Below are 13,879 nucleotides of genomic sequence, written 5' to 3'. Positions count from 1 at the left end.
GTCGTCTTCTGTTATATAATATTTATTTGCTATGAAGCAACATTAGTGGGATTGTCACGAAGTTGAAATGGAGGGAACAGTGCTTATTGTGCATTGTTTGTAATTACCCACAGAATTTTATTGTACATTTGAAGGACAATTTGTCAATATTGAAGATTATTTCAAGCACTTTTCTGTGTTGGGGATCAATGGAAAGGACTCCCCAATTAGATTTAAGGATCTTCATTATACTCATGCAGAGAATAAACCAGGAACAATAAATGAATTGTTTAATGTGAATAAGGAACAAGAGTGGACCATTCCATCTCTTGAGTCTGCCTGTCATTTAATGAGAACATTCTATTAGCTTTCCTAATTACTTGCTGTACCTGCTGACTAAACATTTGTGATTTATGTTTTAGGACACCCAAATCCTCTGTATTGCAGAATTGTGCAATCTCTCACCATTTGGATAATATGCTTTTTTATTCTTCCTACCAAAAATGGACAGTTTCATAGTTTTCCCCCCCATATTATTTGCCAGCTTTCTGGAAGTTCACTCTCTCACTTAAATTGTCTGTACCTTTCTGTATCTCCTTGTATCCCCTTTGCAACATAGTTTCCTACCATCAAATGCAGCAACTATATATTTCCTTTACATATAAATTCTAAACAGTTGAGGTTCCACCACCAACTCCTGTGGCACACCACTTGTTATATCCTGGCAACCTGACAAAGTTCCTTTTATGACTACTGTTGGCTTTCTATTGGCCAACCAATCTTCTATGTTTAAACCCCAGCACTCTTTCCCCCCCCCCCCTCAAAAAAAAGCATGAGCTTTTATTTTCTGCAAGAATGTTTGGTGCGGCACTTTATCAAATGCCTTGTGAAAATCTAAGTGCGCCTACTGGTTCCCCTTTATCCACAGTGCATGATGCTTTCTCAAATAATTCCAGTAAGTTGATTAAACATGATTTTACTATCACAAAACCATAACGTCTTTGCCTGATTACCTTGAACTTATCAAAGTGTACTGCCGTGCATGTTTGTTAAGTAGCTTCCAACATATTCTCCTTGACAGATATGAAGCTCTGGCCTGGTCTGCTTTCTACGTCCCACCCTTTTTGAATTTTGAGGTTGGGTCACATTTGCTATCTTCCAATCAAATGGGAACTTCCCTAAATCAGGGGAGTTTTGGAAAATTAAAACCAATCCATCAGCTGTCTGACTGTGAACTTCTTTTAAGACCCTATGATGAAGTCTATCACAACCTGGGCACTTGTCAACTTGCAAGTCGAACAGTTTACTTGGTGCCACTTTACTGGTGATTGTAATGTTCTTGAGTTCCTCCTTCCTTTTCAGTTCCTGATTTATAGCTACATCTGCGATATTCCTTGTAGATGTTTCTAACCAACCTGTTCGGAAATGTTATTATATACCTCTGGAGCAGATGAGACTTGAACCAGGTCTCCCGGACCTGAGGTAGGGGCACTACGACTGCATCCCAAGAGCCCTTAAACCTGTTCAGAAATTATTATGCATCTCTAGAGCAGATGAGACTTGCATCTAGGCTTCCTGGTTCAGAGGTATCTTAAGCCAACCTTTCTCTTTCTGTACCTGATATGGCATTTCATGTATATGTTTTAAAATAATTTTATGCATTTTGACACACCTCTGAAGTAGGTGGATTTTGAACCCAGTCCCTCTGGCTCTGCACTACAATAGCCACTGTAATGTTCCTTGTAATCTTTATTGTGAAGACTAAAACAAAATACCTTTTCAGTTCATTTGCCATTTCATTAGTTTCTATTAATAGTTCCCAGACATTCTGATTTTGTTTACTGTTTTCCTTTTTCATATTTATGTAAACTTTTACTATGTTTGTACATTTATGGCTAGCTTGTACTATTCATTGTCCATTTATTTATTGGTGTCTTTTATATTCTGTTCCATCTTCTCATGTGCACAATTATATTGCCGTCCCTAAGGTTTCAAGTTATTCAAAACAAAAAGGAGAGAAAGATGGATTAAAGTATTAAATTCTGCAGAAATACATTTCCATAGTTGTTGAATTTATTGTTTGAGGCTCGGCAAGGAGTTTGGTTACAGTTAATATTTAACAAATTGGTAAAATGTTCAGTCCTACCTAATTGCGCAAGCCGTCAGTATTTTCATTGCATTTAATTGAGAAAAAGGTGAAGTAAAGTTTCTGAAGGAACAGGGCAAATAGGACACTGGCTTCTGTATTTTGGCATTTAACTTTTATGCCACATTAAAGTGAGGGGAGTTGCTATTAATAATGGATTTTAAAAATCAGTCCAGTAATGCACACACCTAATGTTTGTAATAAAACAATAGTTGGCAAATCAAGCATTAGGAAGCACCGGGCATAAAGGGATTAGTACAGTGTGGCTACAGAAAGGTCAGCACTTCGAAATGAACATTGCAGAATAGAACAGATTCACAGAAGATGGAGAAAAGGTGTTTTGACTAGCTGTGCTTATTGGGGAAGCCTGACGTTAAAACAAAAAGGGATGTGTCAATGTGGAAGACAAAAAAGAATCTGTACGGATGATGACACGAATAGATAAAGGGTCAGTTAAACTAGTAGATATAGAAAGCAAGGAACACTTCCTATTGAATCTAGCAATTGGTATGAACCGGTGGAGATAAGAGAAGAAAAAGTAGAAAAAGAAAATTTTGGTTATAGTGATCATAAAATGCTTTAAGATAATACCAAAGGACGCAAGTGTGTGACAAAAACTAAGTTTGTGAATTTGGAAAAGCTTGAATTTGAGATTCCAAGAATGGGGGAAGGGGTAACAATGTTGGCAAAAAAAAAAAGTTACGTCAAGCAAAAATAGGAAACACACTGCATTCTGTTGTGAATAGTAAATATATCTTGCTAAATGGAAAGAATAATCTAAACACAGATGGGCCCCATGAATAAATGAAAACATTAGGAAAGAACTGAATGTTAAGGGAGAGGTTTATATCAAATACATAGACATTAGGAGCTGTGCAAAAGAGAGATTAACAAGATAGGAAGGTAAAGAGGCGCTACTATAACATGAAACACGAAATAGATTGCAGGGATATTAAATAAATATTTTGTTCTAAGGTGATAGAACAAGTAGATGTGAATTGTATGATGAGATGAGCAATGAAATAAGTGCATTTAAAATTTCAAGTATATTGAACACATGATCAAACTCGAAGGAGGAAGTCCCTGGTCCTGATGGAATGCATATTTTAGAAGAACCTAGTGATGACATTGCAGAAGCCTTGCTATTCATTTATGGTAATTCCTTAGAAAAAGCATCAGAGGAGTGGTGGATAGCTAATGTACTTCCATATTTAACTCGGGGAGATGGAACTTGGAGAGTAAGTTATAGACGAGTCAGCTCAGCCATGGTGGTAGGAAAAATAATGGAGTCCTTAGCAAAGGAAAGCACAGAAGAATATCTAAAAATGAGAAATACAATATGAATAGAATGTTGGATTCAAAACACAAAATCTTATGTCACCAACTGCATTTAATTTTGGGATAGAGTAATCAATGTTTGTGTGGTCAAAGTAGTTTTTCTGAAATTTCAATAGTCATTTGATAAGGTGTTCCATGATGCACTCATGGATAAGATCAAAGAATGTGAAGTTGAGGTTCAAGTGGCACAATGATTTGTGAACTAACTTCAAGTCAGCACATAAAAAAATAGAAATAAAAGAGAGGTATAATTTGGGAAGTGATCTTCGGAAAAGATCAGTGCCAGGGTCATGTTGTTCATAATCAACTTCAACAAATTGTCTTCTCATTGCAAAAATATGAATTTTATATATGATTCCAGTCTTGGGCAACAGTGTGTGTGGAGTTTGCATATTCTCCCTGTTTCTGCATGGGTTTCATCCAGATGCAATTTAGCAATCCACCTAACCTGCACATCTTTGGATTGCGGGAGAAAACCGGAGCAAACCCACACAATGTGCAAACTCTACACAGACAGTCGCCTGAGGTTGGAATTGACCCCAGGCCCCTGGCACTGTGAGGCAGCAGTGATAGCCACTGACCCACCATGCCACCCTCATTATTGATCACTCTGTCAAGGGGAAAGGTTCTTCCTGTATACCTTCTTTATGTCCCTCATAATTTTATACATTTATAATCCTATGTCAACTTCACATGTGATAATACTGGAAGTTGCTATCTGACTTCCTTTTCAACAGTGGTGAGCGCACAGCCACGCTGTTATTTTATTGTAAAATCTTGGCAGTTGCAAATTTTTTCATTGAGGTATTGCTTGACTTCCATGCGTGGTGGGCATCATGGAATTATAGCTGCAAGGGGATGAAGATTGGAAGCTAAATATTCAAAGATATACATCCTATTGGAAAGATGGGCAGGTGGGCAAAGGGAGTGGGATTGCCTTATTAGTAAGAATTGACATTAAATCAGTAGTAAGAAATGAAGTAGGGTCGGATGGTGTAAAATCGGGGTAGAATTGAGGAACTGCAAAGGTGAACAAACCATAGTTGGAGTTATGTGGGCGGCACGGTTGCACAGTGGTTAGCACTGCTGCCTCACAGCGCCAGAGACCCGGGTTCAATTCCCGCCTCAGGCGACTGACTGTGTGGAGTTTGCACGTTCTCCCCGTGTCTGCGTGGGTTTCCTCCGGGTGATCCGGTTTCCTCCCACAGTCCAAAGATGTGCAGGTCAGGTGAATTGGCCATGCTAAATTGCCCGTAGTGTTAGGTAAGGGGTAAATGTAGGAGTATGGGTGGGTTTCGCTTCGGCGGGGCGGTGAGGACTTGTTGGGCCGAAGGGCCTGTTTCCACACTCTAAGTAATCTAATCTAATCTAATCTAATCTATGTACAAGCCTCCAAACTGTAGTCAGGAGCTGGGACACAAGGTACACCATGGCATGTGTACGAAAGGCAAAGTTGCAGTGATCTCAAGTTGCAGGTGGACTGGGAAAATCAGGTTGGTAGTGGATTGTACGAAAAGGAATTTGTGGAAAGTCTACGCAATGGCTTTTTCGAGCATCTTGTGGTGGAGCCCACGAGGAAACTGGCAATACTGGATTTACTGTTGTGCCATAAGGCAGACCTGATAAGGGAGCTTAAGGTGAGGGCAGTGATCATAATATGATTGTATTTACTATGCAGTTTGAGAGGGAAAAGATAAAATCAGAGGTAACAGTTCTACAGCTGAATAAAGGCAATTACAGAGGCATGATGGGGGAGCTGGGCAGAGTTGACTGGGACAAGAGCCTAGCAGGAAAGACACCGGAACAGCAATGGTCAGAGTTTCGGGAAGTAATTCAGGAGACACAGCATCCTGAGGAAAAGGAAGCATGGTACAGGGAGGACAAGGCAGCCATGGCTGATGAGGGAAGTCAGAGATAGCAGTAAAAACAAAAGAGAGAGCATATAATGTGGCAAAAGGCAGTGGGAAACCAAAGGATTGGGAAGCTTTCAAAGACCAGCAGGGGGCAACAAAAAAAAATTAAGGAAGGAGAAGATTAAATATGAGGATAATCTAGCCAGTAACATAAAGGAAAACTGTAAGAGTTTCTATGGAGATATAAAGAGCAAAAGAGAGATAAAAGTGGACATTGAGCCACTGGAGAAATAGTAGCGAGGAGTAAGGAAATGGCGAGGAACTGAATAATTACTTCACGTCAGTCTTCATAGTGGATGGCATGAGTAATATCCCAAAAATTCAAGGGGGTGAGGGGACAGAGCTGAGTATGATGGCCATCACCAAGGAGAACGTGCGAGAAAAACTGAATGGCTTGAAGGTGGATTAATCACCTGGACCAGATGGCCTCCACCCTACTGTTCTAAGGGAGATAGCTGAAGAGATATTGAAGGTATTAATGGTGATCTTTCAGGAATCGCTAGAATCAGGACACTGAAAAATCACTAATGTGACACCCCTTATTTGAAAAGGGACCAAGGCAAAAAACAGAAAATTACAGACCAATTAGCCTAACCTTGGTCATGGAATCCATTGTGAAACATGAGATTTCTGAATACTTGGAGGCTTGTGATAGAATTGGGCAATGTCAAGATTATATCAAGAAGAGGTCATACCTGATAAATCTTCTAGCATTCTTTTAGGAAGTACTGAGCAGGTTAGACCACGGAGAGCCAACGGGTGTTACTTACCTGGACTTCAAGAAGGCCTTTGTCAGGTGCTGACAGGATGCTACTGAGTAAGATAAGCCCCCATGGTGTTAGAGACAAGGTGCCAGCATGGTTAGAAGCTTGGCTGTCTGGCAGAAAGCAAAGAGTGGGGATAAAAGAGTCCTTCTCGGGGTGGTAGCCAGTGACAAGTGGTGTTCTGCAAGGCCAAGTGTTGAGACCACAACTTTTCACTTTACACATTAACGATCTAGATGACAGAACTGAGGGCATTCTGGCTAAGTTTGCAGACAATACAAAGATAGGTAGAGGGACAAGTAACAATGAGGAGGCAGGGAGCTGCAGTAGGATTTGAGCAGGTGAGGAGAGTGGACAAAGAAGTGGCAGATGGAGTACGACGTGGGACAGTGTGAGATCATGCACTTTTGTAGGAAGAATAGAGGCATGCACTACTTTCTAAGTGGGGAGAAAATTCATAAGTCTGAAGTGCAAAAAGACTTGGGAGTTCTAGTCCAGGATTCTCTCAAGGTAAACTTGCTGGTTGAGTCAGTAGATAGGAAGGCAAATGCAATGCTGGCATTTATTTTGAGAGGTCTTGACTATACAAGCAGGGATGTACTTCTGAGGCTCTATAAGGCTCTAGTCAGACCACATTTGGAGAATAGTGTGCAGTTTTGAGTCCCATATCTCAGAAAGGATGTACTGGCCTAGGAGCATGTTCAGAAGAGGTTCATGAGAATGGTCCCAGGAATGAAAAGCTTAACATATGAGGAATGTTTGAGGACTCGGGGTCTATACTCAATGAAGTTAAGAAGGATGAAGGGGATCTGATTGAAACATACAGAATGCTGAACGTGCCTGGACAGAGGGGATGTTGGGAGAATGTTTCCATTGGTAGGGGAGACGAGGACCTCAGGGCACAGCCTCAGAGTAAAGGGAAGACCTTTTTAGAATGAAGACAAGGAGAAGTGTCTTCAGCCAGAGAGTGATGAATCTATGGAATTCCTTGCCACAGAAGGCTGTGGAGGCCAGGTCATTGAATATATTTAAGACTTTAAGATAGATAAGTTCTTGAATATGCAGCTGTGGTACATTGAGCCTTGTTTGATGTTTGAGGGATTACATTAAATAATTGCTGTATCTTGCAGAGCAGCATTGAATCTTTCAAGCTGTTCAGAAGGTTTACTCTAATCTGATTTCTTTGCTCTTACCTAATTTCTTTGTGAGTAGCTATTACTGGCTAAATAAGATTGATCATTTCTGGTCATTCAGGGATATAGGAGGAAAATTACATGACTTTATATTTGAGGCTTGAATTGTAGGACAAATATGATCTATTTTATGGCAAATATCTGTTATTTCATTAGTCCATTTTCAGGAAAAGTTTGAATATCGGCACTCTAAGGCAAGTTTCTGATTCCTCTTCAGACAGATACTAGTAAACAACATCTTTCTTATTCTTACGGTCTTCACAAATTTTAAAAAAAGGTAGCAATGTTTTCTGAAATACTGTCACTTTACAGTGCAAGTTTATTTCCTCTTTGATTTCCCTCACTTACCTGACTACTTCTAGTATTCTTCTACATCTCCCACGTCATGTTGACCATTTCAAATTGGGAGTTTCTGATCTCTTCAGGCTATCAAGGAAGCAAAGTGAGTTGAACCTAGACACTGTTACTGTTTAAGGGGGGGGAGATAAAACAATTGCTGACAATTCTCCTCAAGCTGTTCTTATGCTTATCAGTTCATATGTGAAGAAATTGAGATATTTGGTTTTTGCATGTCCAGAATTATTATTGGAAAAGTGTTTGTGTTTCCCCTATGACTAAGACAGTCCATATGTTTTCTGACAACATTCCTTCCTCAACTCATCTGCCTTTGTTACTTCTAGACCGAACGATTTCAAAACACTTCTGGTTGGTCTTGCATATTAATAGTGTTGCTCTTTAAACCTGTGTGCTTGTTGACCTAAATCAGCTTCTGATAAAGCTGTTCCTTTAATTTAAATTTGTCCCATGTTTTCAAATCCCGCTATGGCTTTGCCTCTTCTATGTCTGCAACATCATTCAGCCCCACAACCCACCAAGGTATCTGTAATGCTTTACTTTTGGCTTCTTGATGTATCCACGGCTTTAATTTTTCTACCTTTGGTGGGTATCCCTTACTCTACTTCAGAAATTTTAGCTTTAGAATTTATCCCCTGATCCACTCCATTTCGAAATCTTTCTTTCCTCCTTTGAGATGCTACTTAAAACCTTGATGTCTTTGATCAAGCATTTGTGTGTCTGCCCTGATATCTCCCTGTGAGTATTTTTGTTTTATAACACTGCTGTTTTGCAGGCTGTAATATTTTACTAGATTAAAAAGTGTAGAAATACAAATTGTTGATTGCATTTAATTTGGAATTATTTACAGAACTTAAAATTTGCAGGATTTGAACAACCTGCCCCATACAAAATTATGAACTTGACAATACTTCTCAATTACTTAATAGAATAGTCTCTTGGTATCATAGTATGTACAAAAAAAGCCTTCAATCTCTGGTGAATACAAACAACCCAAGATGTTTTTTTGTTCGATATTGGTTACAGAAGTGGGTTACTTCCTGTGGACACCTGCCATTACTTATTCTGTATTTTATGCCTAGGGTACACTTCTGAGGAGAGCCACTCCACACCCAGGGGAACTGAAGACTTTAAAAAAGACAGCAGAAAATTTGAGGAATGATATGAATGCTGCTAAAGGACTGGACTCCAACAAAAATGAGGTCAATAATGCCATTAAAAGAGTGACCACTTCTGTATAGAGTTTTACCTCAAACTCTCACCTCGTGTGTCTCCCTGACTGTGTGAACGTTAATGTTAACCCATCCTTGGAATTATTCCAGTCTGTTTGTATGCACCAAACTCACCTGATTTTGTTTCTTCATGTCAGCAATGTTTATAGTAACCGCAACCTGGGAAAAAGTGCCTTGTTTCTGCTAATGATTGCACCAATCTGCCCTGCACATTTTATCATGTCATGTTTTTCATAAAAGAACTATTCATCTTTTTTATATATTTTATATATATAAATATATATAGGTAGATGCACTACTGTATAGAAGTAGAAATCCTTGCATATAATTTTGTTATACACAGGGTGAATGCATTTTTTTTAAAAAAGCTATATTTTGGGGGTTGTATGCCCAGGTATTTGGACCTGCTGAAAAATAATTGTACAGTTTTATGTGAAATTTGATACTTTTATACAGGTTGGCAGCTTGGATTGTGTAAATTTTATTTTTTTTGTATAGCAAGTTTAATAATAGTCAATGCAAGTTTTTGAATTTCAACAAAAATGGTACACCCTTTTTAGTAGCTATAGAAGTCAGTTATTTGTTTCCCAAATCATCTGCGTTTTGTGTTCAAACTTTTCTTTCAGTTATGTTGCCCTTTCTCCACCTTCTCCATTCCATATTGTAAGACAAGTCTTTGGTATGATGTACTAATAGCACAAAGCTCTTTTACTCCTTGGGATAGTTTTGCAATGGTTGGGCACTTTGTTTATGGGACACGGAACTACACTACACCAGATCAGATCAGATCAGAAGACTTTCAGGTTTGTTATTACTTTTAGTTTTTGACCTGCTGAATAAATGACTTTGCACCAAATGAATGTGCTGTGAATAACAGTTTAAAAGGTTAATCCTAATCAATGTAACTTATCTTCCTTTGCCTGCTACTGCATTTTCTTTTGACTGGAACTTATAACTATTATACAATTGTGAACGGTTTTATTATGTGTGAAACTTGGGATCGAGTCTTGTTTTTTTTTATTCATTGATCTCACACTGCACAAAAATGTTATGTTTTACAGTATGAAGGCTTAGTGTTTGCCATAGATGACCACTATAAAAATTTGGCAATAATCTTTCAAATGAATTGGTAATTTTCTGCTGGTGCTGAGAAATAACAAATTGACTAGGGGACCTATCTAATGCTGGCGACCTCCAGTCAGGCAAATCATAAGAAATAAAACCGAGTGGTTTATGAACATGTCTAAACAGAGATTGTTACGGGTTTGAAGTCACTCATTTCTGTCTTCTCAGAACACTTTTCATTTCATGAATTATGTTGCTGACTCTTTGTTCATTTTTCACTGTATCTGGAAACTGGTAGGGTCTCTTTGTATTAATTCATTGATCTGCTTCTTTGAATCACTAGATACATTTATGTATTTTTGCTGAATAAACATCAATTTTTGTAAGAAATTGTAAAGAAAACACATTTTAGCATGCTTTGAAACAAATTACATTAGCTACTTGAGAGTTAGCATTGAAGAATTTTCCTACTGGGATTTTGCAGCTGGAATCTTTTGCTGTTAATACATTGATTGATATTGTTGTTTTCCACATTTCCAGCTTTTCTGCAACTGCTGTTTTATTTTAAGGGTTTCTGTCCTGTTTTGGTTTCATTGACAATTGCCTCAATCTTTAACTGTGTGCAGAAATATTATACTTTTTATATACATTATATATTTCAGTTGCATAATTAATGCCTTTTGTTAACTTAATTTATATTTCTTAACTTGTTAATGCTAACTTTCTCCCTTGCTGCAGTATCGCTAACTTTAAAGAAGAAACTTTGTTCTTTTTGATTGCGATTCTATTCAGTGGATTTCATTAATGAACATAAGAACGAGCAACGTTTTTCTGTATTGGGTTTTGTGTTTTGAAATTTGGAAGAACGTCCATTATTTTCCCATGCGCTGTATTTTAAATGAAAGTCAACTTACAGATTCGTCTCAGCTTTTAACTGCGCGTGATTAGTGGCAATATCAGCTATGTTTTTGGTGTGAAAATTTTGCTCCCAACATTTGAAGTTTCTCCTGTTTGTGAAGAAGTGGTCCTCCTGTCTTGGTTGAAGATGTTTTGCTGTACATCCTTTCTGTAGAATATTTGTTAGTGTCATGTGCACTCCGTGCTTCAAAATGTATGCATTCCTAAAGTTAGGACTTAGTAATTCAAGATTTCCCCACAAGTGAGGAATCTGTCTTTTAAGTTGAATCTGAGGTTCAAATTAACAATACAGGCCAGGCTCTAGTCAAGAGCTCAGGGCAAGTTAATACAGTTTTAAAATCAGGTAACATGGAAAGAGTAAAGAAATAGGTTAGTGATGAGGGAGGATATAATGAGGAGAAAGCATTCAGTGGCGATCAAATGGGTATAACTGAGAGCCAGTAAAGGATCGAAAACTATAATTTAGGCCTGTACAACTCTGAAGTGCGAAACTGTAAATTCAGAAATTAGAAGTGTGTGTAGTAATGATAGGGGACTTGATAGTCAGAGGCACAGATAGATGTTTCTGTAGCTGCAAGTGAGACTCTAGGATGATATGTTGTGTTCCTGGTGCCAGGGTTACTGATATCTCTGAGTGGACACAGGACATTCTGAAGGGGGAATGTGAGCAGTCAGAGGTTCTGGTTCATATTGGTACGAACAACTCAGGCAGAAAAAGAGATTAGATCCTGCAAATGGAATTCAGGGAGTTAGGTTGGAAGTTGAAAAGCATAAACTCTGGGGTTGTAATCTTAGGATTACTTTCTATGCCTTGTGCCAGTGATACTGGGAATAGGAAGATTTTTTCAGTTAAATATGTGGCTAAAAAACTAGTGTAGGAGCGAGGGCTTCAAGTATGTGGATCATTTTGATGTGTTCTGGGGCAGGTGGGACCTATACAAGAAGGACATGTTGTACCTAAACTGAAGGGGCATCAAAATCCTGGCTTTGGGGTTGTGGGGGAAGGAATGGAGGTGTGTATTGGTTGACCCAGATCAATATGTCAGCAAGTTAAATGACAGAGGAGAAATCAGAGACTAAGGCCGGTAAGGCTAGGAAGGATAGACAGATTGACGTTACTGGGCACAGTAGGGCTGGTTGTATGAGGTGCATTTGTTTTAATGCGAGGAGAATGACAGTTAAGATAGATGAACAGAGGACTTGGATTAATACATATAACTATGATGTTGTAGCTATTGCAGAGATTTGGTTAAGAAAGGGATAAGACTGGCAGCTTAACATTCCAGAATTTACATGTTTCTGTTGCGATAGAAAGGGGTATAAAAGATGTGGGAGAGTTGTGTTCCTGATGAGGGATAATATCGCAGCCGTACTGAGGGCATCTTGGAGGTCTCATCCAGCAAGGTCATATGGGTAAAACTCAGGCATACGAAAGTTGCAGTCACTTTAGGATTGCACTAGAGGCCGTCCAACAGCCAGCATGTGACTGAGGAACAGATATGACAAAATGCAAAAACAACTGGATGATTTTAACTTTCTCTCTTGACTGAGACTCACTTAGTGCTGGGGCTTTAATGGAGGAAGAACTTGTTAGGTATGTTCAGGGCCTTTTTTTTTTAAAACGAAATGTAAATAGTCCAACTCAAAGGGGGCAACACTCTACCTGCTGTTGGGGAATGAGCCAGGTCAGATGACTTAAGTTCCACTGAGGAACTATTTCAGAAACAGTGATCATAATTCTGTAAGTTTTAAGTTACTTGTGCATGAGGACAAAATTAGTCCTTGTATGAAAGGCTAACCACCACAATATTCAGCAAGAACTGGAGAGTTTAAACTGTCGATGGCTGTTTGAAGATAAATTTACATCTGGCATGTGCGAACATTATATCGGCCGGTTGATTACAGTTCAGGAGTTTAGCATGTTCCTTCAAAATAAAGGATAAGGATGGCAAGATTCGGGAATGGTTGGATAACAAGAAATTGAGAGCTTTGTCAAAAATAAAAAGAGGCATACGTAAGGTTTAGGAAATTGAAGACAGAGAGAGCTCTCAAAGAATGCAGAAAGAGAATGAAAGAACTCAAACAAGAAATTAGGAGGGCCCAAAGGGGCCATGAAATGTCTTTGGGAAAACAAGATGAAGAAAAATGACAATATATTTTATAAAAATGTAAAGGGTAAGAACGTAACTCGGGAAAGGGTATGTCCTCTCAAAGACAAAGGATCGAATTTACGTGTGGAGCCAGAGAAGGTGGATGAGTTTCTTCGTGAATATTTTGCATTGGTATTCACAAAGGAGAAAGACATGGTGGATTGAGAGTCTTGGGAGGTATGTTGATATTCAAGAGTATGTCAGTATGAAAAAGGTGGTGTTGGATTTTTAAAAGCCTTCAGATAGACATGTTCCCAGGATCTATTTCAGAATGTTGATGGAGGCAGGTGAGGAAATTGCTGGTGTTTTGTATTATATCTTTGTACCCTCTTTATTCACAGGACAAGTGCCAGAGGGCTGGAGAGTAGACATTGTTTCCTCTCCAGACGTCCCCAACAGTACCCTTCCACCGACACTCTCATTCGTTTGGCCGAACTGGTCCTCACCCTAAACAATTTCTCCTTTGAATCCTCCCACTTCCTCCAGACCAAAGGGGTAGCCATGGGCAAAAGTATGGGCCCCAGCTATGCCGGTCTCTTTGTTGGCTACGTAGAACAGTTGATCTTCCGTAATTACACCGGCACCACTCCCCACCTCTTCCTCCGCTACATTGATGACTGCATTGGCGCCACCTCGTGCTCCCGCGAGGAGGTTGAGCAATTAATCAACTTCAGCAACACATTCCACCCTGACCTTAAATTTACCTGGACCATCTCCATCTCCATTAATGACGACCGACTTGACACTGACATTTTCTACAAACCCACCGACCCACAGCTACCTGGATTACACCTCTTCCCACCCTACCTCCTGCAAAAATGCCATCC

At 39.2% G+C, this 13,879-nt stretch overlaps 1 protein-coding gene across 5 annotated transcripts in view; it reads left to right on the top strand.

Moving 5' to 3' along the window:
• Positions 1 to 13,879, top strand: part of lrrc1 (leucine rich repeat containing 1) — a 256,326-nt gene that overhangs the window by 175,274 nt on the left and 67,173 nt on the right. For 4 of the 5 annotated variants that reach the window (XM_043679472.1, XM_043679482.1, XM_043679464.1 and 1 more), the window contains exon 14: positions 8,770 to 8,889. In XM_043679472.1, the coding sequence (XP_043535407.1) occupies positions 8,770 to 8,889 (120 nt within the window). Of the gene's footprint in view, positions 1 to 8,769; positions 10,900 to 13,879 lie in introns of those variants that run through there. The other variant, XM_043679501.1, reaches the window with a different exon arrangement.

This window comes from Chiloscyllium plagiosum, chromosome 3, assembly GCF_004010195.1.
Source record: "Chiloscyllium plagiosum isolate BGI_BamShark_2017 chromosome 3, ASM401019v2, whole genome shotgun sequence".
In the NCBI taxonomy this organism is placed as follows: domain Eukaryota; kingdom Metazoa; phylum Chordata; class Chondrichthyes; order Orectolobiformes; family Hemiscylliidae; genus Chiloscyllium; species Chiloscyllium plagiosum.
This window is presented reverse-complemented; position numbering and strand designations above follow the sequence as displayed.